The sequence below is a fragment of the Grampus griseus genome (assembly GCF_964374135.1).
Source record: "Grampus griseus genome assembly, chromosome: 6".
In the NCBI taxonomy this organism is placed as follows: domain Eukaryota; kingdom Metazoa; phylum Chordata; class Mammalia; order Artiodactyla; family Delphinidae; genus Grampus; species Grampus griseus.
Genome location: NC_139000.1, coordinates 650,040 through 677,983, shown reverse-complemented (window position 1 = coordinate 677,983; position 27,944 = coordinate 650,040). Strand labels below are relative to the sequence as shown.

Here is a 27,944-nt window from a genome sequence, read left to right as displayed (position 1 = left end):
ATGAGCACCATGCGCCTGCTGACACTCGCCCTGCTTTTCTCCTGCTCCTTCGCCCGTGCCGCCTGCGACCCCAAGATCGTCAACATCGGCGCGGTACTGAGCACGCGGAAGCACGAGCAGATGTTCCGCGAGGCTGTGAACCAGGCCAACAAGCGGCACGGCTCCTGGAAGATCCAGCTCAACGCCACCTCTGTCACCCACAAGCCCAACGCCATCCAGATGGCCTTGTCGGTGTGCGAAGACCTCATCTCCAGCCAGGTGCCAGCACCCCCGGGGCTCACGCTGTGCCAGCTCCTGCCCCTCCCCCACCGCCTCGCCACCATCCTCCCTCCTTCACCCGCCATCCCTCCCCCGTCCCAGTTTCATTCCATCCTTTCCTAGCCCCCTCCCTCCCCTTGAGAGAGGACCCAGGGGGCTGGTCTCACTAGCAGCTAAACACCAGTGTTGGCCGGTTCCCCATCTTAGCCCCAGATCAGTCACCGGCCAGCGGGGCTTGTCCTCACAGGGTTTCCAGGTGTCGAGGTCCAGACTGGTGTGTGCAGACATGTGGCCGTTTGCTTGGTCACTGTGTGTCAGGGTCGGGGCGGGCATTCCGGGCCTGCCTGAGAGGTGCCTGTCCCAGCCACAGGCAGGACTGCAGGGCTTTAAACTGGATGGGGTCTGGGGCCATCTTTGTTCCTGCTTGGAGATCTCCTTCCCTTCCTCCTCCCCTTCCCCCATCCACAGGTCTGCCTGAGATGGGAAATGGCCCAGGTGTTGAAGCCGGGTGTTCTCCAGGGTGGGAACGGGGAGAGGTATCAGGGCAGAGCGTGGCAGCCACTGGCAGCCAGCGCTGCGGGGGAGGACACGACTCAAGGATTTTGCCTGTCAGAGCTGTCCGCCCCCGGGCTGCGCTGCCTGCTGAATCCCAATGAGGCCTCGGGATCACTGCAATGCAGCCTTTTATGTAACAGGCGGGACCGACACCGGTCCAAGTGCTGCTTACACACTCACCGGACAGGCACGCCACATCCATGGGCACACACGCTCACATGCGCACACACATTCATCCACGTTTGTGCACAGAGCTGCGTAGACTTAAACTAGCACCCCTTCGTGCACATCAGAATTGCACACGCTTATTCACACACAGACCGACCCCCCATGCATATCCATGAGCACACACATTCCTGCGCCACACATGCAAACACGCGTGCTCACACAAGCTCAATCATACATGCACATACACATATGTTGGGGCATGCGGTATCCACACACATACCCAGCACACACTTGTGAGCACCTGCGTGGTCACACGCATGCACACACGCTCAGGCCAACACTGGCCAGGCCCCTCTGGGTGCAGACTGTGCGGGGCAAAGGAGGGAGAACAAGTGTGGCCCTTTCTGGGAATCCCTCCTCCAACTTAGCTTTGCTGTCTGTGGGCACTGTTCTCCCAGGGAATAGCCAGTGCTAGGAGCAAAGGTGACAGCAGCAGCTGTCACTCACTGTCACACACTGTGAGCCAGGTGCCGGCTCGGCAGCCATCGCCCCCACCACGTGGGCCAGCGCACCCCCCGCCCCGTTTGCAAAAGCAGGTGGTCCTGTAGCTCAGAGATGGGAAGGCAGAACTGGGACTGACAGGTCCTTCTAATGTGAGGGCAGCACGGAACTGCCAAGCCATCTGCCCCATCTCCCTGCCTCGGGGGCTGAGCCACTGGTCCAGGCAGGAAGGCCAGGTTTCCTTGAGGATGTGGTCAGTGCCCAAGTCAGCACCGGGTCTTGTTCAAACCGAGCGGGTCTCAGCCTGCCCCTGGAAGACATCAGCAGGGGGGCCCGGGCCTCTAGGCGGCTCCTTGCCCAGCTTCTCCCGCTAATAGTCTGCGATGTTCGACGCACCTTCCGGAGCTGCCCTCCGTCTCTGGAGTGCTGGCCTCCGTCCACCTCTGACCCAGGATGAGGGTCAGCGTGGGGCTTGGTGTGGTTCTCCCAGCCCACGCTGGGGCGGCAGGTGCGGCCCCAGGACATGCCAAGGACTGGCCTTCGTCCTCCCTCTCAGGGTCTCACCACACAGCTCAGGGCAGCCCCCCAGGGTGAGGGGAGAGAGGGGAGGCCCTGGACAGGGGTGGGGGAGGGGCCTGTCAGCTCCCTGTGTGTCTTCTTGGTCCCAGGAGTCTTGTCTGCCTCTGCCTCACCCCCATGATTCACTTCCACGCAGAAGGTGGGACTGGGGTCTGGTCCCCCTGCTGGGTGGCCTGCACTCCTGGGGCTGTGTGAGCACAGGTGGTGTCCCCCCGCCACCACCCACCCCCCGCTTCTGTGTTCAGCCTCTGCTGTTGCTGGACAGCCAGCTCCAGGGCAGCGTCCCCTGCTCCCCACTAGAGCTGACCCTGTCCCCTGTGTCCACAGGTCTACGCCATCCTAGTTAGCCACCCACCTACCCCCAACGACCACTTCACTCCCACCCCCGTCTCCTACACAGCTGGCTTCTACCGCATCCCCGTCCTGGGGCTGACCACCCGCATGTCCATCTACTCAGACAAGGTGAGCCTGACCGCTGCACGGGGACCCAGCTCTGCTCCCGTGTTCAGACCTGGCGGCTCGCTCCTGCAGCCCGGAGCCGCCAGCAGCTGCTGGGGGAGGGGGGGGCAGGTGCTTTGCCAGGATGGGGGGCACAGGCAGAGGGGCTCAAACCATGGGCTCTGGGCTCCAGGTGCAACAGGGTGATACACTGAGGCACGCTCACAACTCACACCGGTCCACACTCACGGTCTCACAGAGACACGCAAACTCACCCACACACAGGCACGCCAGTACACACTCACAGCACACAAACTCACAGTCACACAGACTCACAGATACTAACAAATCCATACACTCACGCCTACACACACACAGCCACACACATTCACAGGGACACTCACGTGCTCTTACGCACACACTGACGTTCACACGCATACTCACACCATCACCCACTCAAACATTCATGCTCATGTGCACACTCCCATAACTAACGTGTTCACTCCCCCACACTCACGCTCCATCATACACTCAGACAGGCCCACACTCACACGCTGACACACATGCCCACGCACACTCGGGCACACGGCCCACTGACAGGTGACAGGCGCCAATAGCAAGCCCTGGGAAGCAGCAGAGGCCGTCGTGGGCCAGAAGAAGGGACAGACAGGGCAGCTTCCTGGACAGCGGGGCGGGGCACTTTGGAGGAAGGGGCGCCAGGAGGAGGAAAAGCCTAGAAGTGGCTGGGACACCAGGTGGCAGTGAGGGTGTAGTTACCGGCACCTCCCGCTAGAGGGCACAGCTGGAAGAGGATTCCAGGTGAACAGAGGAGGCAGCTCGTGGCTGGGGGCGCTGGCCTGGGGGTTTCGGGCCTCGGGGTTGTATCGTGGCCCATGGGCTGGGGGTCTGGCTGGAGTCGCCCAGTCGTGGAGCAGCAGCTGGGAGAGTCTAGAGGTCACCAAGTCGGTTTGGCAGGAAACTCACCCCCATAGCAGCCGGCACCTTGCACTAGTTTGCCCAGCCCTCCCGCAGTGTCTGCCCACGGCTCTGGGAGGACTGGTCAGCTGGGGAGGCAAACTGGCCACTGAGAGGCGGGGGGGGGCAGCCTCCTCCACAGCTCCCTCCAGGCCTGGTGTCACCTGCAGACAGGCCCGGAGGGGCTGCTCGGCAGGGACTCCAGCTTGGTGTCTTAGCTGAGGGGCTAGAGGGCTGGGCTGCTGGGGGCTTCCCCGCTCTCCCCATCTTCTCCAAACCCATCCTGCCGGGAGCCCAGGGTCCTGGATAACGCTGCCTAAGGCACGTAGGTCATCTCAGCCGGGCCCAGGGTGTCTGGGGAGGTCAGGGAGGGGTCCTCCTGGAGGTGATAGGAAAGCAAGGCCAGAGTGAGGGGTCCTCTGGGACGGCCCACAAGGGAGGAGGCCAGTGGAGGCCAGGACGACCACCCGTTCCTGAGGCTCTGGAAACCCCAGCACACAGCAGAGGCACCCAAGCTGCTCAGAGGCACTTAACCCTCAACTGTGAGAAGTGGAGGCTCCCCCTAGGCCTGCCAGCCTCCTTCACCTCTCTGGGCACCAGGCCCCTCACATGCAAATGGGAGAACAATGGCTCTACAGAGGAGAGCAGGCGGTGGGGCACAGGAGAGGCTGGGGTGGGGGGCGCCCTCTCCCAGAACAGGACACCAGCCCACCACATGCCCCCGCCCCAGATCCAGACTGAGGCCCAGCATGAGGGCAAACCTGCGACCAAATCTTAGAGCTCCACCTTGACCCCACTCCTGGTACAACCCACAGACCATCTGTGCCCAACACGTGGACCAGAAGGGCCTGGGTCAGAGCCAGTCCAGGGCCCCAACCACAGCCCCCTAGCAGACATGTCACCTGCTGGATGACACACAGAGGCAAAAGGGCATTCTTGCACCCTGATTCCAAGGCACAAAGAGGGCGCAGGTGGAAGAAGGATCTGGAGGGCTCAGAGGGCCCCAGGATCAGTGTGGGTCCCCAGGAACACTGCTCCCTGGGCAGACTCAAAGGCCCTGTGCTGAGGCGGGAGGGTCCTGCTCCGTCCCCTCCCTGGCAGCCAGTGCACTCAGAGAAGCAAGGCGGGGTCAGCAAGCAGCAACCCCTGGGGTCGGTGAAGGGGTGAAGTATTTCGCCCCAAGAGTGAAGACTTGCTCTAAATACCAGTTACGTGACTTTGGGAAGGACGGGGGGATCTTTGAGATGCTGCACGCCAGCAAGAGGTTTCTGACCTGAAGTAGCTCAGCAGCGGGCGGCCGCAGGGGGGGAGGGGCGGCCCCAGGAGCGATTCCACAGACCGCCCCTCTACCCGTCTCAGTCAGGGTGCTGCTGGGCAAACTGAGCCTCCGGTTCTCGGATTAGAGGATGTGGGGTGGGGAGAGAAGCCAGCGGCGGGAAGGGAGGAGTGAGGGAAGCAGGGTCCCCGGGGTCTGGAAGCAGCGAGGGGGGGCGTCTGGCCCGCGCGCGCACGCGTGCGCGCCTGGCCCGCGTCCTCAGCCGCCCCGTGTCCCGCAGAGCATCCACCTTAGCTTCCTGCGCACCGTGCCGCCCTACTCCCACCAGTCGAGCGTCTGGTTCGAGATGATGCGCGTCTACAGCTGGAACCACATCATCCTCCTGGTCAGCGACGACCACGAGGGCCGGGCGGCGCAGAAGCGCCTGGAGACCCTGCTGGAGGAGCGCGAGTCCAAGGTGAGGCCCGGGCGGGGTGTCCCGAGCAGGAGTCGGAGCCGGCGAGCCGCCGCTGTGTCTGTGGCCCGTGTGAACACCCTTCTCTTTCCATCGTGCATGGTCAGCACCACTGCGTCTGGCGAGCGCCCGCCCCAGCCTGTCCTCGGCTCATTTCACTCGCTTTTGCCATTAGTCGAAATCTCCTTCGTGTCAGTCCCTGCGGGGCGAGGGCAGGACCACCTGGAGCTCCGCAAACACCCCGCCCCGCCCCGCTCCCCTCCCCCGTCCCCTCCCCACCTCCCCGCAGCGCGCTTCCCAGCCCACACAGGCCCTAGGCTCAAAATTCCCTAGGGGCGCCGTCTCTGCCCCCCACACCGCTCCCTCCCAGCGGCCTCCCCTCGGGAGCCCCCTCAGTGTGGTGGCACCGCTCACCGTGCCCCCTCCACAAAGGACCCGGTTCCTTCTCTGCTGTGACCCGTGCCCTGTCCTCGCGCCGGCCTCACCCCCGCCGCAGCCCCTCACCTCACAGCTGCCCATCACCCTCCCCAAAGCCCCACCCACGGACATCTGCCACCCCCAAGCCCGGCCTGGGCCCTGCCCCACTTCGTCCCCCCCCCCCCGCTCTCCCCACGGAACCCCGCGCCCTTCCTCTCCTCACCTCCCCACCGTGGGGACTGGGGCTCTGGACTCCTGGGAATCCGGTAGACACCTGGCTCCACCTGCCCGTTCTACCCCAGCCCGGCGCCCACGTGTGGGCTGTGGAGAGACCGGAGTGGCGTTTCTGGGGGTCCAGGCGACCCCCACCCCACCCATCCCCACTGCCAGACTGAGGAGAAGCTGGTGCTCACCAGAGGAGGCCCGGGGTCCCGCCTTCACCCAGCCTGGAGCCCTGGGCGCTCAGCACCTGGGCCAAGGCCCCCCGGGGTTGGGTGGAGGCCAAGCTGGGCAGAGAGGGAGGGACGCCCAGGCTGGGGAGGGCCCCGGGAGGCAAGACCAAGGGCGGCGGGGAGCATGTGCTGTCTGCGAAGTCAGAGTTGGCTTCAGTAAGCTGAGTGCCAACCCGGGTCCCCCAGGGTGCCGTAGGCCCCGAAGGGAAGAGAGGGCACCAGCCGGGGGTGAACCAGAGGGCAGACCCAGAGGGTCCTGGGGTCCTGCTGGGGGGGACTGGCTGAGTCTGGGAGGGAGGGCTGGTTACCAGGACTGCAGGCCCCACCCCCCTGAGACAGCACCCAGCACAAGGCAAGCATGTCAGCTCCTGGCGTGCCCACCTGTGGCTGCACACAGGCCCAGTGCGCACTCACGCACCCCCCGCACGCCCAGCCACACGTGTTCCCTCTCACAGGCACACGCGGCCTTTCCCGAGACAATCCACTCACACTCTACTACGCCTGCCACAGGCTCGCAGGCGCCCTCCACACCTCCACGGCCCGGGGGCTCGCACACGCACACGCGCACACACGTATGCTCAGACGGCACTGGCCCTCACTCCCACCCACCACAGACTAACGTAGGCTGATGCTGCCACGCAGACGCCCACAGATGCACACGTGCTCACGAACTCCTGTCACAGCTGCTCTCCAGCGCACACGTGGGCTGACAGGCGCGCCCATCACACACCAGTCAGTGAGGGCAGAGCAGCTGGACCTCTAAGAGAGGCAGAAGGGGGTGCTGGGAGGGGTGGGGAATAGGGGCCGGGGCTGGGGGAGGGGACATCGCCCATTCAGGACTGACGGGGCTGGGGTGGGCGCTGCTGGCATCACATAGCAGGTGCCTGGCGCGAGGCGGGCGGATGGGACCCCAAAGGGAGGCGTTTGGCTTGGGCGCAGACAGGGCCTCCCTTTCTCCTGAACGTGAGCGTTTCCAAGAGCGCAGCTCCGTGGCAGGGAGCCTCGGTGGCCCCCACGCCCCCTCATTCCCCAGCACCTCCCTGGCCCCCAGCCCCACCCCGGGCCTAGGTGTTTGCGAGCTCCAGGTACGTGCCCCTCTGCAGACGTGCCGAGGAGGTGGTGTGATTGCTTTAGCGCCGTCATTTTCAACCGTTTATAATCTTCTTCTGTGTCTGCATATTTTCTCTGTGCACATTATTCATCAGAGTAAAAAAAGGAACTATGAAAACCTCGACCAACTGTCCTATGACAACAAGCGCGGACCCAAGGTATATATGCATGGACGTGCACGCCACCCACCGACTAGGGAGCCCCGGCCTCCGGCACCTCGGCCGCTAGGGCTACCGTGGGCCCAGCCGCGCCGCAGGCCCGAGCGATGAGGAGAGAGCGAGGTCGAGAGCAGGCAGCGTAGGCAGGAGAGGGCAGGTGCTGGCCGCCCAGGGCCCCGCAGCCCGCCGGCCGGGCCAAGGGGCAGGCACGGCTGCAGGAGGAGCTGCTCTCTGGGAAGTGCATGCGAATCTCCAGGCACCCCAGGGTTTCCTCGTGGAGCCCAGGAGGGAGCCCGCCTGTCCGCCTGACCTGCCTGCGGTCTGGGCTGCTCCTGCGGGGCCTGTGGACCAGGCCCCAGACGACCTCCCGTGGTTTTGGAAAAGGCGGCCTAGTCTCCGCTCCCGATTGCATTCCAAAACTCTTTTCTGTTTCCGTCCGCTGCACGCCTCTTTCTGAGTCTCGGTCCACTTCAGCTTGCATGCTCAGTGCAAAAGTGAGGCCAGGAGTGACAGGTGGAGAGAGACGCGCAGAGCAGAGAGCGAGGACAGGAGAGCCAGCAGGCTGAAGAAAGGACGAGCGAGGCCAGCCCGGCCGGCTGGCCGAGGAGCCTGGAAGGCAGGTGGCAGTGCAGGTGGCCGGCGCAGGCCGAGGCGGCCCTAGCGGAGCTGCCTCGGGGTTCCTAGCGGCTGCGGCTCGACTCTGGCCCCTGAGGCGCTGCATCCCCCGCCCCGGCCACCTGCTAATGCACCCGCTCACACCGCAGGCTGAGAAGGTGCTGCAGTTCGACCCGGGGACCAAGAACGTGACGGCCCTGCTGATGGAGGCGCGGGAGCTGGAGGCTCGGGTCATCGTCCTCTCCGCCAGGTGCGGCCAGGCTGGACTCAGGCTTTGGCGTCCTTGCCAAGGACGGTCCCCTTGCACGTGTACCCTGGGCCTCGGGGATGGGGGTGGGATAAGACTCTGCCCTTAGGAAGGCAAACGCGGCCCAGGTGATAGACGGGGGGGACACGGGGCTCTGGGAGCTGGGTCAGGGAGGGGGCCTGGGGCAGTGACGTGGGGTCTGCATGTGAGCCTGCGGTGGGAGGCCCACAGCAGGGACAGGGCTGAAGGGGTGGGGCAGTCGGACTAGGCAGCGAGAGAGGGGAACCGCGTAGGGGGAACCCAAAGCCAGGCTCTGCCGGACGGGCCTGGTCCCCACCGTAACCTCGCGGCTGAGCCCCCAGTAAAAATCTCCCTTTTTGCAAATGGCTGTGTCCTCCTGGGGAGGGAAAGGCAAGGCCACCAGGAATAGGAAAAGGAAGAGCCCTGCCTCATGGGACATACGTGGGAGAGCCTGGGGAGACCCGGCCCACTGTCTGCCTGTCCCAGCTCTGCAGGCTCCAGCAGAGTGGGGAAAGACAGCAGGGGTCACCCTGCAGGCGGCTAGCGGGAGTCAGCAGTGCCCTGAGTAGCAGGGCAGGTGTCCGTTTGCACATTCAGGCCACAAACCTCTGGCACAGAGCCAGGTGCACCCCGTCCTCGGGCAGAGGGCAGGATGGGACCAGCAGGGGCTCCTTGGGCTGGAAGGCAGTTAGCGGGCACTAACGCCCACCGCCCTCCGCTCACGCACACCAGCACAGGCACTCACACGCATACACACGAAAACGCATCACCCGCATACCGTCTACACGTGCACGTGCCGTACACACACATGTGCACACAACATGCTTCCACGCCCTCCTGTACACATGCATGTGCCGTATACACACCGCACACACGTGCACACAGGACATACCTATGCGCACACGGGCACGCTGCTACATGTAACACACGCAGGCATATTCTCACCTAGATACATGTGCAGACACACCACACACGTACACGCTCCGCACCGACACACACAGGGCACGGTGCTCTCGTGCATAGGTGCATACGCCACAGACACACCACGTGCTACGTACATGCACGAACCCCACACATGTGGCGATACTTGCTGTTCACAAAGGCACAGCACTTGGCAACCACATGCCCACCTCTTGAATCCACGCAAGGCCTGTGTATTGTCAGGCGGGAAGAGACCCCTCCCCTCACAGCCAGGGCTCCTCGGACAAGAGAGGCCAGAGTCCTACCACAGAGGGGGACCCGCCTGCCCAGCGTGCCCAGCTCCCAGAGCCTGGGGAAGCCGGTGGTCCCCTGGGCAGGGCAGACGCAGGTCTTCTTCGCCCTGGCGCCCCAGCCTGACACATTCTGGCTCCCCTCACGAGGGCTGTTGAGAGCGTTTTGCGGAGAGACCCCATTAAGCCAATCTTAACTTTTGACCAGTTTTCTACAGAGTGCTTCAGAGTTTCTAATTGATTTCCAAAACTTTTGTTTTTTAAATAATCCTCCTGAAGTTATCGTTACTGGGATCAGTTATTTCCATAAAACAGTTTGGCGGGTCGATCAGGCTTTTGTCTGCTTTACTGAAGATATCAGTTTACACGGACACAAGCACAGGGGTGTGCTCACCCCACCAAGTCCAACGCCACAGGCCTGGATGGTGTCCAGCAGACAGGCCTCTCCGCCAGGCTTTGTGGGCGCCGCTGACAGGGGCACACCGTGCCCTGACATGCACGAATGGGTGCTGCCAGCGACTTGGGCTGGATGTTGCCTGGAGCGCCGCTCTTTTGTGTTGCTTTCAGCCAACAGTAGCGTTCTCATTTAGAGCAAACACTGAAGATCTGCATTTCTTCCTTGAGAAAATTGGCGGCAGACCCCTTAGAGAACCTAGGGCCATCTTAGCTTCCAGGCTCAGCCATTGGGAAAATAACCCAACACTCGGACAATCTCCCCAGCCTCTTTGTACCCCGATGCCCATGCATTGGAGAAGCAAAGTGCCTGTTGTGGTCCAGGCCCATCTGGGACCAAATTCGGCCCAATAGGGGACAGAAGGTGGGAGCTCCACCAGGCCCAGGGTCCTTGCCCTGACCAGAGAGAGCCCAGCCTTAGGAGACCAGGTCCACAGAGGCTCACTTGTAAGGACACGCCAAAAACTCAGGACCACGTGTGCCTGCAAGGCGAGGCCTGTGCTGTGTCCTGCCAGTGGCCCCAGCCCTGGATGGCAGAGAGAACACAGCTGCTTGGGCAGACTCCAAAAGGGAGAGCAGGTACCCTCATCTCTCTCCGGTGGCTTCCGCTGTGATGCTCAGGGCAGCTCCCTGGCTCTCGGTCCCAGAAGCATCTGACCAACCAGAAAGCCCCCAGCCCCTCAGTTCACAAGTTGAGGCATGCAGCACCAGAGGGGTATGGCTTGTCCAGGAAGCTGCAGGAGCACGGGCTCAGGGGTGGACAGTCCAGGCACAGACCCGACTCTGTCACTTACCACTTGTGTGCCCTGGGTGCCACAGTTTCCCCTCCTGACACAGGGGTAGTACTTCTGCCCGTCTCACAGGGAGGTTGTGAGAATTAAATAAGATGGTCCATGAAAAGCATTCAGAATACTGCCTGGTACCTGGTGAGCGAGTTATCAACCAGTAAGGAGCCATCGCCATCCCATGTCACCCAAACCCTGCCCACCGAGGGCAGCGTGCCAGCAAGAGATGTCTGGGAAGCTCAGGGGGTCTGGGCCCACCCGCTCGCTTCTGTGGGGGTCTCCTGGCCCAGGTGCGGTGTAGGCTTGGGGTGGCGGCCGCACCCCATCTCTGCAGTGTCTCCAGACCTCCCTTGTGGGGGGCAGGGTTGGGGAAGAGGCCACGTGGGTAGGCCACGCTGCGGAGGAGACCCTGGGAATGTGGAGCGGCCGCCCCCGGCCCCGGGTGGGAAGGGCTGGAATCCCGGCCCCTCACCCGCTCTGCCCCACAGCGAGGACGACGCTGCCACCGTGTACCGCGCAGCCGCGATGCTGAACATGACCGGCTCGGGGTACGTGTGGCTGGTGGGGGAGCGCGAGATCTCGGGGAACGCCCTGCGCTACGCCCCGGACGGTGAGTGCTGGGCTCCAGGGTCCCGGTGGGCAGGGGTCCCCCACGGGCTCTAAGCCAACGCTTGCCCCAGGCATCATCGGGCTGCAGCTCATCAACGGCAAGAACGAGTCGGCCCATATCAGCGATGCCGTGGGGGTGGTGGCCCAGGCCGTGCACGAGCTTCTCGAGAAGGAGAACATCACCGATCCGCCGCGGGGCTGCGTGGGCAACACCAACATCTGGAAGACCGGGCCGCTCTTCAAGAGGTGGGCGGGGCCGCTCGTCTGAGGTGGGCGGGGCCGCTCGTCTGAGGTGGGCGGGCTGATCTCCTAAAGTGGGCGGGCCACCGTTCCGGCGCTGGGAACAGTCGCTCTTCCCAGGGCGGTCCAGCCCAGCCTGCTGTATCCTATAGATACCGCCACCTTCCCCAGTTTTCTCCTCTATCCCCCCTCGCGCTCCACCCTCACCTCCATCTCCACCACGATAATCACCTGCCCCATTTCCAACACTCGGATGTCACTGAAATCACAGCTGCTTCCGTTTCTCCTGCCCCCACCTTTTCGCACTGCTGCCCACCCTGAGGCCCCACCCCACTCCCCAGGGCGGCTAACAGCCCTGGGGAGGAGGGTCTTGCTTCCGGCCGGGACTGGGAGAGCCCACGGGCCCAGGAGGTCAGACAAGGAATCCAGGTATGGCATCCAAGCCTGTAGAGAGCCAGGGTTGGCCAGAGACCCAAGCGGATGGCCACAGCAGGGCAGGAGTTAACTCAGAGAACCCTGGACACCACGGCACTAGTGTGGGGAGGCCCAGCCCAACACCAACACCAAGTAGCACGTGCAGACCCATGGTCCATGGGGCCCACGACAGGAGCACACGCACAACTGCAGATACAGGCAGCATATGTGCACACGTGCACATGCGTGTGTGCACAGACAGGCTGAGAGGCACATCACACATTGCCACAAGTACATGCACAGGGCTGCACCCCACGCAAGGATCCTGTGTGCACACATATATGGCCCCCCCCCCCACACACACACACAGGCGTGCACACTCAGGACGACGAGACCCCAGCCCTTCCTCCCCACTGGCTGGTGAGCAGCCCGCTGCTCCTGCCTGGGCTTCCGCCTCCTCATCTGTGAAGCTAGGACAGCTGCCATGAGAATCGAATATCCCAACCCACAGAAAGCCCTCAAAACAGGGTCTAGAGGCCGGGAGTTGCCCGGCTGCCATAGCTGCGCTGTGCACCTGACTCACAGTGGGCGGGGCTCACTGCATCCCTGATCATTCTAACCCACACTGCCCCCCTCCAGAGTGCTCATGTCTTCCAAGTACGCAGACGGCGTGACCGGCCGCGTGGAATTCAACGAGGATGGGGACCGGAAGTTTGCCAACTACAGCATCATGAACCTGCAGAACCGCAAGCTGGTACAAGTGGGCATCTACAACGGCACCCATGTAGGTGGGGGTCATGAGGGGGTGGGGGCTGGGGCCTTAGGGTCCTGGGGCCAAGACCCCTGCGTGGCCACCCTCCATCTCATACTCCCACCCCCAGGTTATTCCCAACGACAGGAAAATCATCTGGCCAGGCGGAGAGACAGAGAAGCCCCGAGGTTACCAGATGTCCACCAGGCTGAAGGTGGGGGACCCGCCACCCTGCCCTAGCCTCCACACCCAGTATACTCCATCCCGCCCCTCGGGTGCAGAGGAGGGGACAGTGAGGTCAACGAAAGTGACTAAAGGAAGTGGGGGCGGGGCCAGCGCCCGCTGCCATTGCACACACCTGGCACTGCAGAGGCAGCAGGGAGAGCGGGTGGAGGGAGGAGAGGAAGCCGCCGGCCCCCCGTTTCATGGGCTCTGACCCAACTCCACTTAAATCTGGGGAAGTCACGTGGGCCAGGACTCCCCTGGGGATGAGCCGATCGGGGACAGGGGAGCAGATGGGCGTACTTCAGCTTCAGTGCTCTCTGCCCTGAGTCCTGGAGATGATGCCCCCATGCTCTTCATCACACCTCCAAGTGGTCCTAGCCAACCCCCCACGGTTAGCCTTCCTGGCCTCCTGCCGTGACTCGGTCTCACTGCCCTCTGAGCCCGGTCTCCCTACAGCATTCCCTATGGCTGGCCATCCCCTCCATGATTCCCTGGGCCTCTGGGAGCTCCCTTCCCCGGTTGGCCTCATCCCTCACAGCTTCTCTTCCTCGGCCTGACTCTTCCATGCTCCTCTGGACTCATCCCAGGGTGCCCTCCCCAGCGTCCCTCCCACACTGACCCACACCAGCACCGGGCTGGTACCTGAGCTCACAAAAGGCAAGGACCCTCAAGCACTGTGCTTCTCCCAGTGTCCCCGCCCCCAGGTCCTCAAATGTCTCTCAGCCTTGTCTGCTTTCTGAGCTAGCTCCCCCTTGGCCTCTCACCTGGAGCCCTTTGCCAGCACCTGCCCACAGGTCACCACCCCTCTCAAGGGGCAGAGTGGACTTTCCCAAAGCCAACGCTCAGGAAAGACACCTGGTATTGAAAAGTCCGAGTGTAAAACAGACGACAGTCAGCCCGATGGTCCCACGCAGGCTTCGAGAGCCAGATGGCTTTTTACAACTTTTTTTTGTCTCACTGATTTTTTTTTTTTTTTCGGTACGCGGGCCTCTCACTGCTGTGGCCTCTCCCGTTGCGGAGCACAGGCTCCGGACACGCAGGCTCAGCGGCCATGGCTCACGGGCCCAGCCGCTCCGCGGCATGTGGGATCTTCCCGGACCGGGGCACGAACCTGCGTCCCCTGCATCGGCAGGCGGACTCCCAACCACTGCGCCACCAGGGAAGCCCTGTCTCACTGATTTTTTTGACACTAAATTGTTTACTTTTTAATTAATTTATATTGGAGGATAGTTGATTTACAATGTTGTGTTAGTTTCTTCTGTACAGCACAGTGAATCGGTTATACATACACATATATCCACTCTTTTAGATTCTATTCCCATATACAGGTCGCTACAGGTTATTGAGTAGAGTTCCCTGTGCTATACAGTAGGTTCTTATTAGTTATCTATTTTATATAGAGTAGTGTGTATATGTCAATCCCAGTCTCCCGATTTATCCTCCCATCTCACTGAATTTTTAAAAAATATTTATTTATTTATTTGGCTGCACTGGGTCTTAGTTGCGGCACGAGGGATCTTCACTGCAGCATGTGGGATCTTCTAGTTGCAGCATGCGGAATCTTTAGTTGCAGCATGTGGGATTTTTTTTTTTTTTTAGTTGCAGCATGCAGGATCTTCGTTGTGGTGTGCGGGATCTTTAGTTGTGGCATGCGAACTCTTAGTTGCAGCATGTGGGATCTAGTTCCCTGACCAGGGATCGAACCCGGGCCCCCTGCATTGGGAGTGTGGACTCTTAGCCACTGGACCACCAGGGAAGTCCCCTCACTGATTTTTTAAAAGCACGAGCATGTTACTCGCACAATAGAAAATGATGAGGAAAGTTTTAAGGACAAATAAGCTCCTTCAGGGGCTCCCCATCTCCTGCCCTGCAGGCTGAGGCCGGGGGCTACCCGCCCTGGAGGAGAAGGGGCCTCTCACACCGACCCCACGTCCCCTGGGACCCCCTCCTCACATGCGTGCTCGGTTCAGCCCCCTTTGCCTGTATCTGTCCTCCGCACCCCCAGGCTTCAGGCCCCTGAAGGACAGGGAGGAGAGAGCTCTCCAGCGTGAGCCCCAAGGAGCCCCTGGATTGAAGAGGCCTCGGCAGAGAGGGCGGCATCAGCGGGGAAGAGGAAGGGAGGAAGGATAGATGATCAGACAAAGACCCGCTGCAGGGGAGGCTGAGGTCAGGAGAGGCCGGAGCACCAGACCAGGGCAATCCCTGCGGGTCCCCGGACCTGTGCAGGCTCTGAGTGCACATGCCTCTGTCCTCATGGCAGGGGTGGGGGCAGGGGGCAGGCTCTGGGCTGGGACAGGTGGTTTCTCAGCCCTGAGACGTCAGAGAAGGGGCCCAGGGCCGACTTTAGTGATGTGCAAGCCAAGACCCGAAGGAAAGTGGCCAAGAGCAGGCGCAGTGTTTCAGGAGGCCGGGCGCCTTCTGAATGCTGAGGTGGCCTGGGCACGACGGGGGAGTCTGGGGCCCCTCCTGCAGGCAGCAGGCCGACCAACTTCCTGAAGCTCCAGAGGAGGCAGTGTGGGGCATTTGCAGGGGGCGGGGCGGGGGGGGCGGTCCAGGGGAGTCTGCATGCTGAGAAGAGGACAGCACCCCAGGGCAGCCCAGGGCTGGTGGTCCAGGCTGGGTGTCCCCCTCCCCTCCAGATCGTGACGATCCACCAGGAGCCCTTCGTGTATGTCAAGCCCACGCTGAGCGACGGCACGTGCAAGGAGGAGTTCACCGTGAACGGGGATCCGGTGAAGAAGGTGATCTGCACCGGGCCCAACGACACGTCGCCGGGCAGCCGTGAGTGCGGGGCTGGGGCGTGGGCCGCGGAGCGGGCGGGACGGCGCACCTGCGAGCCCCTCACTTAGCGCCCCTCCCCTCCGCCCAGCACGCCACACCGTGCCTCAGTGCTGCTACGGCTTCTGCATCGACCTACTCATCAAACTGGCGCGGACCATGAACTTCACTTATGAGGTGCACCTAGTGGCGGACGGCAAGTTCGGCACGCAGGAGCGGGTACGCGTGGGTCTCTGGAAGCCGGCGCGGGACCCAGTCCAGGTGGACCCTGTCTGGCTAGGGTCAGGGTCTCGGGTGGGCGGGGTCTGCAGGCTGGGTGGAGCCTGGGTGGGCGGGGCCTTCGAGCCAGGCGGGGTCTGGAGTGGGAGATCCCGAGACGGGTCAGGGAGGGAGACTGTCCGGTCTGGGGAGCAAGGCCCGCCCGCGATGGCCGTGTCACCACCGGCTGTGTCTCCCCACAGGTGAACAACAGCAATAAGAAGGAGTGGAACGGGATGATGGGCGAGCTGCTCAGCGGGCAGGCAGACATGATCGTGGCGCCGCTGACCATCAACAACGAGCGCGCACAGTACATCGAGTTCTCCAAGCCCTTCAAGTACCAGGGCCTGACCATTCTGGTCAAGAAGGTGGGCAGGGGCCCAGCAGGGCGGGGTGGGGTCCTGGGAGGGCCTTGGCGGCGCTGACGGCCCGGCCTCCCACAGGAGATCCCCCGGAGCACGCTGGACTCGTTCATGCAGCCCTTCCAGAGTACGCTCTGGCTGCTGGTGGGGCTGTCAGTGCATGTGGTGGCCGTGATGCTGTACCTGCTGGACCGCTTCAGGTGAGCGCGGCCCGGGGGCCGGACTCCTCCCCCTGCGGGGCGGGCGCGGCGGGCGCGGCGGGACGGGGCGGGCGAGGGGGCGGGGCAGGGCTGCCTCTCCCGCCCTCTCCCGCCCGCCCTCTGCGCCCCCGCAGCCCCTTTGGCCGGTTCAAAGTGAACAGCGAGGAGGAGGAGGAGGATGCACTGACCCTGTCCTCGGCCATGTGGTTCTCCTGGGGCGTCCTGCTCAACTCGGGCATCGGGGAAGGTGAGGCCGCGCCCGGCCCGGGCCGCACGCTGCTCCGCAACCCTCACGCCCCACGCCGGGAGCTGACCGTCCTCTGCCCGCAGGCGCCCCCAGAAGCTTCTCGGCGCGCATCCTGGGCATGGTGTGGGCCGGCTTCGCCATGATCATCGTGGCCTCCTACACTGCCAACCTGGCGGCCTTCCTGGTGCTGGACCGGCCCGAGGAGCGCATCACCGGCATCAACGATCCCCGGGTGAGGCCTGGCCCGGCGGGGGGAGCGGGGCGCGAGGCCAGCGGCTGCCGGGCTGGGGCCGCAGGGCAGCCGCGAGCCGGGCCCTCCGACCCTCTGACCCCGCAGCTGAGGAACCCTTCGGACAAGTTCATCTATGCGACGGTGAAGCAGAGCTCCGTGGACATCTACTTCCGGCGGCAGGTGGAGCTGAGCACCATGTACCGGCACATGGAGCAGCACAACTACGAGAGCGCGGCCGAGGCCATCCAGGCCGTGCGGGACAAGTGAGGGGGCGGGGCGGGGCGGGGCGGGGCGGGGCGGCCGCCTTGCCAGTCAAAGTCAGAGTGTCCAGGCTGGATGCGAACCACGGGAAGGGGATAGACAGGGGGTTTCCGGGACAAGTGAGGGGGCGGGGCGGGGCGGGGCGGGGCGGGGCGGCCGCCTTGCCAGTCAAAGTCAGTGTCCAGGCTGGATGCGAACCACGGGAAGGGGATAGACAGGGGGTTTCCAGGCTGGCGGGCGGGACTGCAAGGGCGCCAGGGCGGCCCGAACGTGTGGGCCCTGTGCCCCCGCCCCTGTGACCCTGCCCCTGCCCACAGCAAGCTGCATGCCTTCATCTGGGACTCGGCGGTGCTGGAGTTCGAGGCCTCGCAGAAGTGCGACCTGGTGACCACCGGCGAGCTGTTCTTCCGCTCAGGCTTTGGCATCGGCATGCGCAAAGACAGTCCTTGGAAGCAGAACGTCTCCCTGTCCATCCTCAAGTGAGTCGGCCCCACCCCGCCCCCCTCCAAGAGCCCCACCCAAGGCACACCGCCTCCCCCACCAACGTAGCCCCCAGATGCACGCCATCTGCCCCGCCCCGCCCCGCCAGTGCCGGCCCAGCCTCCTCCTCGGCTCACATGCCCCGCCCGCCCAGGTCCCACGAGAACGGCTTCATGGAAGACCTGGACAAGACGTGGGTGCGGTACCAGGAGTGTGATTCGCGTAGCAACGCCCCTGCTACCCTCACGTTCGAGAACATGGCAGGTGGGCCCCCCACGCCCCCGACACCAGTGCTGACGCCGGGTGGACTCCCCGGGAGCCGGCTGCCTGGCCCGCCCGCAGCTGAGGCGCTGGGTCTTGGCCCGCAGGGGTCTTCATGCTGGTGGCCGGGGGCATCGTGGCCGGGATCTTCCTGATCTTCATCGAGATCGCCTACAAGCGGCACAAGGATGCTCGCCGGAAGCAGATGCAGCTGGCCTTTGCAGCAGTGAACGTGTGGAGAAAGAACCTGCAGGTAGGGCAGGCCACCCTCCGAGGCCTGGTGCCCACGGCTCGGCCTGGCCCCGGCCCTCCTCCATCCCCGCAGGCCGAAGCGTGGCTCTGGCTCCCAGGAGCCCCTGTGGCGAGGACTGGAGCTGGGAGCCACGGCCAAGGCCGCGCTGCTGGGGGCCGCCCGCAGGTGGCCGCCTCCGCAAAGCCGGGCTTCAAGCGTCCGCCTGGCCCCTCTGTCTCCAGAGTCGCCCACCGGCGCCCATTCCATAGGAAGGCAAACTGAGGCAGGGTAAGACAGGGACCCACCTGGGTGTAGCATGTGAGTCCAAGACGCACTCTGCCCTCGCCGCCCCGCGCCCCTCCTTGGCACCCTCTGGGGACCCCCTTCCCCGCGGCCCTGGTGTGTCCTGTGCTCCATATAACTCCAGTCTTAACTGGCCGGCCGCTCCTGCCTGCAACCCCAGGCTGTGTCTGTGGGAAGTTGCCGCCAGCAGAGGACAGGCTGCACGTGGGGTGGCCACAGCCCACCTGGGACGGGCTCGTGCCCCATAGTCCAGCCCCAGTCTGCCCCATCTCTTCTCTTTCTCTGGGTACCTCCCCGGAGCCTGTGCCCTGGGAGGAAGCTGGTGCTGCAGGGAGGGAGGGCCGGGGCGACGGGGCTGCTGGAAGCCCACGCCTCTCATCTGCCCTCTCTTGCTCTTGGGACCTGGCCGCTGCTCTCACTGGCGGGCACAGGGCCCGTCCTGACCATCAGACCCGAGGCCAGGGTCCCAGGAGCTGCCTCCGTCTCTCTGTCACTCCAGCGCATCTCGCCACCTGCCTTCGACCCCTCAGCCCCTTCCTGAATCTTGGTGCGCCTCCTCGGGGGTCAGAGTGGCCGGTGGGGCCGGTGGGGCAACTCCTCCCGTGCTCGGAGGGCTCCTCCTCCTCGGGACGCCCCTAAACCAGGGGCACCTCGGAGCCAGGGAGCCAGGCGGACCTCCCAGGAAGAGAGCCAGATGGGACCCCCCGAGCCCAGCCCCAGCATGAGCGAGGTCAGGCCCGAGAGCCGGGCAGGAGCAGAGGCCGCCTGCGAGTGTCCGACCATCGGTCGGTCCATCCAGCACAGGGAGGCAGGCCGGAGTGAGGGCCCGAGTGGCCAGCCAGGACGGGCAGCAGCCCCCAAGGAGCAGGCGAGGGCAGGTGTGGCCGCCACCCTTAGCCGTCTAATCACTTATACATATTCATTTTAGGATAGAAAGAGTGGTAGAGCAGAGCCTGACCCTAAAAAGAAAGCCACATTTAGGGCTATCACCTCCACCCTGGCTTCCAGCTTCAAGAGACGTAGGTCCTCCAAAGACACGGTAAGGGGAAGAGCGCCCAGTTCCACGTCTCCGACTCTGATCTCGCCCCTCCGTGTCTGTGTCCCGTGCATCAGGCCCCTCCCTCGCCATCCCACCCGCTCCCACCTCTGACTGCCGTGGCCTTTCTGCCCTCACCTCTACTCGCCCAGCACACTAGGTCTTCTCTCTCTGACTCTCTAGATCTTTCTCTCGTGGTCCTTTCTCCCGCTGGCCCTCACCGGGTCCTCTTCCCCGTGTGTCTCTGCGTTAGTCTGCCCCCCACCCATGCCATGACGCCATGCGCCATCTTGAAGCCGTGTCATGTTGTTGGTCAGCCAGCCGGCCTCACCGCGTCGGGGCTGTGCCCGGGGCCCCGGGAGCCTGGACCACCCTGTCCCAGGCTCCTCACCTGTCAGGAGGCCGCACCACCTCTCTGTTACGTCCGCTTCTCCAGCCTCTCCCAGAGAGGCCCACCGCCCTCCCTCCCTCCCTGCGACGTCCACGGAGGGATGGCTGTGATGTCCCATCCGCCCATCTGTCTGGCCGCCAGCCCTGCCACCCAGACACCTGTCTCATGTGTCTCACCAGAGCCATGCCTGTTGCATTCCCTCCATGTGGTCTCTGTGTGGGCCGGGGCTGGGGGCCGGGCCTGGCTCCATCTGGGTGGACGGCTGGGGCCTGGAGTTGGTACAGGCCCCTGGCCACAGGGGACGTCAGGTGGGGAATGGGTGGGACCAAAGGAGGCGGCTCCCACCCCAGGCCGAGCAGGGGCCCTGCGGGAGGCGTGCCGGCAGCACCCAGGGATCTGAGAACGGATGGAGGTGGGCCTGAAAGCCGTGGCCTCCAAGCCGTGGGCACTGAGGCTCCTAGACAGAGGCTCGGGAAGGGGAGGCCTCTACGGAGATCAGTGCCTCAGCGCCTGGCCCCCCGCCCCTCCAGAGCCAGGCCTTCCACCTGAGCCAAGAATTCCCTGCCTCTCTGCCTTGGGCAGCCTGTCACTGGCCCAGATGTGCGCGCTCGAACCAAAGGCCCCCCAGACTGACCCAGCCTTGCTAGGAGCATCCCCAGGTGGGGAGGGGGCCGCCCAGAGCCAGCACAGCCCTCAGTCCAGCGGCCTCCCTGCAGTCAGGGGTGGTCTGGCCTCCAGTCCGCAGGAAGCCCCAAATTCGTGGGCAGCATCACCCATCTGCTCCAAGGTGGAAGGAAGCAGGATGTGCAGCCACCACCCCCAGTGCATGGGAAGAGGGGCAGACACAGGACACAGACAGGGCTCAGCACAGAGCCATCTGAGTCCCAGGGGAAGCCACCAGCGCGCCCCATGAGGGGCCTGTAAGGCCTGGGGGCTCCACTTCCCAGAGCTCAGCACAGACAGGGTGGGGGGACAGGGAGGATCTGTGGGGCTGGGAGCACAGGCCTGGGGCTGTCCAGGCCCGGGAAGTGGGTGGAGCCTGAGCCAGGGGACCCAGCAGGGGGTGCAGGAAGAGGAGGATCCGACAGGAGCAGGGGTGGGGCAGTCGGGGGGAGGGGCGAGAAGGTACCCAGCAGACAGCGCTTTGGGGGCCCGCAGAGTCCCGCAGGCAGTGGGCCATTTTCTGAGGGCATCACTGAGTCCTTACCCCGCATTCCGCCCTGGAGCAGAAATGCAGGCCCCTTAGCTGGGCCAGGTGCAGCTCAGAGACCCTCATGGTGCCTTTCCAGGGACACGCTCCCAGCAGACTCCTTGCCCGAGCCTCCCCAGGGGCCATCCTCCAGGCCAGCTTTGGTGCCACGTGGCATCTGGGGCTGGCCTGCCCTGCAGGGGTGACTGGGGACACTGCAAGCTGGGGGCTGGGCGGGGGAGGGCAGCCTAGCTCCCACCATTTCAGGCTGGGCGCCTGCTCGGAGGGAGGCCGGGGTGGGGGGCTCTGTCGGGAGGGGTGGGGTCAGTCCGGCTGCTGAGAGCCTCTGCCCCGTCCCGTGGCTGGTCTGGGCCAGGGCGGCACTGGGCGCTCAGGGCTGGGGTCCCTGGCGGCCGGCGGGGCCAGCGGGTATTGATTGTTGGTTCTTATTTATAGAGCACCGGGGGTGGACGCGGCGCTTTGCAAAACCAAAAAGACACAGTGCTGCCGCGACGCGCTATTGAGAGGGAGGAGGGCCAGCTGCAGATGTGTGCCCGTCATAGGGAGAGCTGAGACGCCCTGCCCGCCCTCCTCTGCCCCCCTCCCCCGCAGACAGACAGACAGACGGACGGGACAGCGGCCCGGCCCACGCAGAGTCCCGGAGCACGACGGGGTCAGGGGGAGGAGCACCCCCCAGCCTCCCCCAGGCCGCGCCCGCCTGCCTGCCGGTCGGCCGGCTGGCCGGTCCACCCGTCCCGGCCCCGCGCATGCCCCCTGAGCGTCGGGCTAACGGGCGCCTTGTCTGTGTATTTCTATTTTGCAGCAGTACCATCCCACTGATATCACGGGCCCGCTCAACCTCTCAGATCCCTCGGTCAGCACCGTGGTGTGAGGCCCCCGGAGGCGCCCACCTGCCCAGTTAGCCCTGCTGCTCGGGAAGGCCTGAGGGAAGCCCACCTGCCAGAGACTGCCCACCCTGGGCCTCCCGTCCGTCCGTCTGCCCTGCTGCCTGGCGGGCAGCCCCTGCTGGACTGAGGCTCGGGCCAGAGCTGCTGAGGACGGGTCAGAGCTGAGCTGGCTGGGCAGGGCCGCAGGGCGCTCCGGCAGAGGCAGGGCCCTGGGGTCTCTGAGCAGTGGGGAGAGGGGCTGACTTGGCCCCGGGCAGAGGGCCTTGGAGCAGAGACTGAAGCCCCATCCTTCCCCAGCCACCACCAGAGCCACCATGGGGGCCCTTGGCCCCGGCTGGCTGGGTCCCCCGCTCCCGCAGCGCCGGCACCCCACAGCCTTGTCCCCACCTCTCCCTTCTTGCCCACACCCCTTCTCCGCTTGACCCCATCCTCTGAGCTGGCCCTGCCCTTCCCGGACTGCAGACCCTGACCCCCCAGCTGGCAGCCGCCTCCCAGGGGCGCGCTCGGGCTCCCCACTGCCTCCCCCTTCTCCGGACTCCGTGAGGGCTGAGCCTTCTCTTCGCCTCCTCCGGCCCGCAGCCCAGGATGCGCTTCCCCGGACGCCGGCTCGGGACTGTCTTCAGCCCCGCGCGCCACCTTGTACAGGCCCAGCCCTTCCCGCGTCCAGGCGTGTGCCTTCCCCCGTTGCGGTCCGAGCGCCGCCGCGCACTGCCCCTCCGCCCCAGGGGCCCGGCGTGCACCGCCTTCCACCCCCCCCCACCCGGTGTGTGTAGTGGTGATGCCGAAAGGAATGTCAAGAAAACTTCTATCTGTGTCGCTTGTTGACGCCTGCAGGGAGTGCGAAGGAGGGCAGGGGATAGGGCGAAGGTTCGAGGGCGGCCGCGGCCCGCTCAGGCTTCGGCGGCGGCGACTGCCGCAGGCGAGGCCATGCCGGCACCGGGATCCGGCAGACTCCTCGGCGGGCGGCGGGCGGCGGCGCGGCGGCGGCGCGCGCGGCAGGCGGTAAGCATGGAGCCCAGGGCCAGGCAGGCGGCCAGGCTAGCGAGGAAGGAGACGGGCCCGAGCGCGTAGACCACGGCCAGTTCCCGCGCGGCAAGGGGCCGCACGCAGTGGTTGAAGGCGGCGTCGGGGAAGGCGGTCAAGGGGCTGAGCGTCAGGCGTCCCGGCGACACGCAGATCAGCGTCTCGGCCTCTGCGGGACACGGGAGCGGCGTCAGGCGACGGCGGCGGCAGTGGCCCGCCCCGCCCGCGCCCCCGAGGGCTCACCTGGCGCGGGCAGCGGGTGCCTGCGCAGCCAGGTGCAGAGTGGGCGCAGCGCGCAGCCGCAGGCCCAGGGGTTGCCGCGCAGTCGCAGCGTGCTGAGAGCGGGCAGGCCCGCCAGGAGCGCGGGCGCGAGGGCAGGCAGCTCGTTGTCCTGCAGGCTGAGCGTGCTCAGCAGCGGGAGCGTGCCCAGCGCCGCGGGCTCTAGACGCGCCAGCCGGTTCCCGGCCAGAGAGAGGACGCAAAGCGCGCGCAGCGGAGCGAAGGTGCCGGGCACCAGCGCCTCCAGCTGGTTGGCGCTGAGGTCGAGCTGCTTCAGCGCGCCCAAGCCCCAGAAGGCTCGCGCGTGCACCCAGCGCAGTCCGTTCTCGCGCAGATCCAGGTGTAGCAGCGCGCCGGCGCCCACGAAGGCGCCGGGCGGCAGCGCACGCACGCGGTTGTGGTCCAGCAGCAGCGCGCGCACGCGCTGGCTCAGGCCCCCTGGCACGGCGGGCAGCGCGCGCCCGGAGCAGTTGGCCTGGCCCTCTGGCGCGCACGCGCACGCCTCGGGGCAGTCCGGGGCGCCCGGGGTTGCCGCGGGGGCGGCTGCGGGGGGCGCCTGGATCCAGACTGGCCACGGCGACAGCAGCAGTAGGAACAGCGGCGGCGGCCGTCGCGAGAGAAAGGAGGGGCTCCGCATGGGGGCAACGGTAGGAGGCCAGCTGCCCAGGCGTCCCGGGAGCCCGTCCGTCCCACGGCTGGTCCCGTGCCTAGGGCGGAGGCTGGGCACATAGCCAGCGCCCGGCACTGCCAGCCACCTGTCCTGAAGCTCTGAGCTCCTCTTGGCTCCGCGCCAGCAGCAGCACTGACAAGGCGCCACCCCCTCCTCACCTGCGTGGTCCACCGCCCCGCACCCGGCTGAGGCCTGGGCAACTGGACCACACCGCCGCCCCCGCAGCCTCACCGCCACTGAACTCATGGCTGCGACACGCGGAACAGGACCCAGTGCTACCCGCTCCTCCCCCGAGTCTCCGCCGCCTCCTCTCAGCCGGGATTCTAGTGCGCATATCCAGTAGCCCCCCAGGGATGCTCCCATCCTCATGGGGCACAAGCACAGGATGGGGGCCTGAACCCAGGGGACAGGCAGTGAGGTAGAGGGAGGGCTGCACGCCTGAGGAAGGCGAGGCCATCACATCTGCCCCACCCTGCCCACCAGGGACTCTGCCGGAACTTCGAGGAGGCAGTGTGGTGGAGCAGGGGCACCAGCCCAAGTCCTCCTGCCACATGCTGCTCCCTCTGGACTCACCAGAGTTGCAGGTCCTGTCCCGGCATTTTCCTGGGGTGGGGGTGGGGGTGGGGGTGGGATGGGCAGGGGCTCACGGTGGGGGGGGCTGTCTGCTTCATGGGACAAAGCGGCAGGAAGATGCAGGGAGGAGCTGGGCTGACGCCACGATGGCAGGAAGTGGAAACCCCAGGGGTGTGCTCCCTGCCCTGCAGGGTGGACAGCGGGAGCCCAGCATGGGCACTGGGCACCCCACTGAAGAGACAGGAGGCGACGCAGACCCCTCCCCCACCCCAATAGCATCTGCAGAAGGGCTCGAGGGGGGCCAGCAGGGAGGACAACGCAGACCTGCTAACTACTGTTTAATTCCCCTTCCCCCAGCTGCCCAAAGCCCTACTGAGGCGGCAGGGGTTGTGGGGGCAGCTCCTCTAGGGTCGAGTCCACGGTGATGGTCGTGAGGCCGTGATCTTCCAGGGGCGGCATCATGGAGACCTCCATTTCAGGGGCCATGAGGTGGGACCCCATGTGCACCGCGTGCAGGTCCATGTGATCTTCCTGAGCCCCGCAGTGCCCCACCAACCTGCACAGCGTGGTCCAGGTCAGGCTAGCTGCAGGCGGCCATCAGCATGGGCTCATGAGGCCTCAACCACCCGGGGCTCCTGCCGTGTCTGTGAACCACACCTCCCGGGGGTGGGGGGTCAGGGAGCAGGGGCACAGCTCGCCCTGGGGGTCCTCCCCCGGGGTCACTCACCTGCTCTCCATGTGTCCGGGGCATCTTTCACTGAGGGGCGGAGGGGAACAAAGGTAAGGCGTGAGTCTGGGAACAGTGGGGTTGGCCTCCAGGAGCCCAGCGGTGCTCCCCACACCTCTCCCCATCCCATTCTGGGAGACTCCATTCCCAAGCCCCTGGTGACCTCGCCCATTGAGACCAAGGGCCCAGGGGGACGGCCCGGCCCCACAGCCCTCACACGCCCGCCCTGGCCCTGGGGCTCACGCACCCCTTGGCTCGAATGACACCAACCGCCACGATGATGAGAGCGCAGAAGCAGCTGGCGCTGATACCCACCAGCACCACCAGCAGGGCAATGAGGGCCTTGCGGCTGAGGCCAAGGCTACACTCACAGTAGGTCCCAGCTGCAGAGACAGGGCCAAGGGGCTCTTATCACCTCCCAGTGGGTCACCCCCAAGCCTGCCCTCCCACCCCCGGCAGCCACCAGAAGGACACGGGTGCGCCTGGCCTGCCTGAACCAGGGAGGGGCCCTGGCTGGGGACAGGGTTGGGGAACAGGAGGAGACACCTGCAGCAGGGATGAGCAAAAGGGACAAACATATCAGGCCGAGGGGGCGGCCAACCAGGCAGGAGTCAGGCTGGAGACAGGGGGCCATCTCCACGCCTCTGGACAGAACTCATCGGAAGGCGCTGACCTCACAATGGAGCTGTGAGGCAGGGAAGGTGGGGGCAGGGCCTCGCCTTGGGCACCGCCCTCGGGTGCTGGGCTCCGAGAAGCCCTGGGCAGGCAGCCCCAGGGTAGGGCAGGTAGGGCGGCCGGGGCCTGGGAGTCACTCCAGAGTGCCCTGGCCAGATCTGAGGCAGGGGCAGTGGTGGGGCTGCCGTGGTCTTGGAAGGAGAGCGCTTCACGGCAAAGGGGCAGCGGCTGCACTTGGGACCCTGGGGTCGCAGAGGCAGCGGCCTGGAAACCCAGAGAGGTCCACAGTGGGCAAGCCTGGGCCTCAGTTTCCCTGTCAGGATAAGGGCTGCGGCAGCTTAGGTGGGGCCTGGGATCCAGCTGACTGATGTCACCACCCTCCCCCCAAGACTGGAACAAGCAGGGACCAAGTGAGGCCCGGGGGTGGACACGCACCCACCGCCCCATACGGGCCCCAGCAGTGTTTCGCAGAACACCCTCAAGGAGCAGGTGGCTGGGGCTCTGGCTTAAGTGTGTCATTACAGTTAGAGCTCACGACCACCGCCGCAGTCCGTCCCCTGTGCAGCCTCTCGCAGACCAGGCAAGCGCTGTCCACAGGAGGCTGGCACGGCTGGGGTTAACCTCAGCCTCCTCCCCTAAGGACCTGCCGAGCAAACCCAGGCAGCAGAAGCAAATACCTGCCCCCCCCCACGGCTAACCCCACAGGGCACTGGGGGGTGGGGGGTGCCCCGCTGGGCCGCAGCCAACCCCTGGTCACTGGGGGCCTCCCTGACCCTCACACAGGTGCCCCTCCTGGTGGCAGCTCCTGGCACACCTCCACACCTGTTGAGTGATCCTATGACCTGAGACGCTGGGTTTCACCACACTCATCCACAAACTGAGTCCAAAGGGACTCAGGGCAGGTGTGTCCCGGCCCAGCGGCTGGCACTGCCACCCTGCCAGGCCAGTCCAGCAGGTCTGCATCCTGGTTAGGATGACGAAGGCATGCCCAGCCCAGTGCCAGGCAGGAAGTCCCTCTTCTTTTTTTTCTTTAAGCGTCTTTATTACTTTTTTATTCTATTTTATTTATTTTCGGCTGCGTCGGGTCTTCGCCGCTGCGCGCAGGCTTTCTCTAGTTCCAGTGAGCCGAGGCCACTCTTCGTCGCGGTGCGGGGCCTTCTCATTGCAGCGGCTTCTCCTGTTGAGGAACACAGGCTCCAGGCGCGAGGGCCTCAGCAGTTGTGGCTCGCAGGCTCTAGAGCGCAGGCTCAGTAGTTGTGGTGCACAGGCTTCAGTAGTTGTGGCACTCAGGCTCAGTAGTTGTGGCTCGCGGGCTCTAGAGCGCAGACTCAGTAGTTGCGGCGCGCAGGCCCAGATGCTTCACGGCATGTGGGATCTTCCCGGACCAGGGCTCAAACCCACGTCCCCTGCATTGGTAGGCGGATTCCTAACCACTGCGCCACCAGGGAAGTCCCAAGCCCCTCTTGTGACCACAGTGCAGCCCGCCTTGGAGGGGCCAAGCAGGTAGAGCCCAAGGCAGGGACCCACTGGCCTGTCAGAGTCCTCAAACTGCTAAGGCTATGCAGTTAATCTCTCCAAATCCCACAGCAAACACCACCCTGTGGAGCAAGAAGGAAAAGCCCTAGAGGGAGCTCCCTGGCAGTTTAGGGGTTCGGATTGCGGGCTTCCACTACTGTGGCCTGGCTTCAATCCCTGGGTGGGGAACCGAGGTCCCAGAAACTGCACGGCACAGCCAAGAAGCAGAAGAAAGAAAAGCCCCAGAGCAGGACTGACACTAGGGCCCTGGAGCAGAACAGGCCAAAGAGCGGAGTGGGGGCACCGGGGCACAGACTGGTGGGGAGCCGCAGCGTGTCTGGGGGGCAGCGGGCATGGCTCCAGGCCTGGGAATGCACCGCAGGGAGGAGCAGGGCAGTGGAGACATTCGTTCCAAAGGGCCTTTGTTGCCAT

General features: G+C 64.9%; 3 protein-coding genes across 10 annotated transcripts; 1 reads left to right on the top strand and 2 right to left on the bottom strand.

The window, feature by feature from the left end:
• GRIN1 (glutamate ionotropic receptor NMDA type subunit 1) lies at positions 1–22,109 on the top strand (the record flags this gene model as incomplete). 8 transcript variants are annotated; one of them, XM_082656958.1, is made up of 21 exons in its annotated part: positions 1–258; positions 2,389–2,523; positions 5,031–5,207; positions 7,279–7,341; positions 8,106–8,206; positions 11,162–11,283; positions 11,354–11,528; positions 12,576–12,720; positions 12,818–12,901; positions 15,552–15,693; positions 15,782–15,909; positions 16,152–16,316; positions 16,392–16,510; positions 16,645–16,757; positions 16,841–16,989; positions 17,095–17,252; positions 17,568–17,729; positions 17,885–17,994; positions 18,099–18,244; positions 19,455–19,565; positions 21,966–22,109. In XM_082656958.1, the coding sequence occupies 21 exons, from the start codon at positions 1–3 to the stop codon at positions 22,032–22,034; spliced, it is 2,832 nt and encodes a 943-aa protein (XP_082513084.1). The 8 variants fall into 8 exon arrangements, with proteins under 8 accessions (XP_082513084.1, XP_082513082.1, XP_082513086.1 ...); XM_082656956.1 differs by lacking the exon at positions 21,966–22,109 and adding an exon at positions 21,599–21,715; XM_082656960.1 differs by lacking the exon at positions 7,279–7,341.
• An 831-nt stretch (positions 22,110–22,940) lies between these two features.
• LRRC26 (leucine rich repeat containing 26) lies at positions 22,941–23,989 on the bottom strand (the record flags this gene model as incomplete). The annotated part of the gene is made up of 2 exons (XM_082656264.1): positions 22,941–23,242; positions 23,317–23,989. The coding sequence occupies 2 exons, from the start codon at positions 23,987–23,989 to the stop codon at positions 22,941–22,943; spliced, it is 975 nt and encodes a 324-aa protein (XP_082512390.1).
• Positions 23,990–24,927: 938 nt separating this feature from the next.
• TMEM210 (transmembrane protein 210) lies at positions 24,928–25,956 on the bottom strand (the record flags this gene model as incomplete). Its single annotated transcript, XM_082655856.1, has 4 exons — positions 24,928–25,151; positions 25,323–25,352; positions 25,570–25,705; positions 25,869–25,956. The coding sequence occupies 4 exons, from the start codon at positions 25,954–25,956 to the stop codon at positions 24,965–24,967; spliced, it is 441 nt and encodes a 146-aa protein (XP_082511982.1). The 3' UTR covers positions 24,928–24,964.
• Between the last annotated feature and the right edge of the window lie 1,988 nt (positions 25,957–27,944).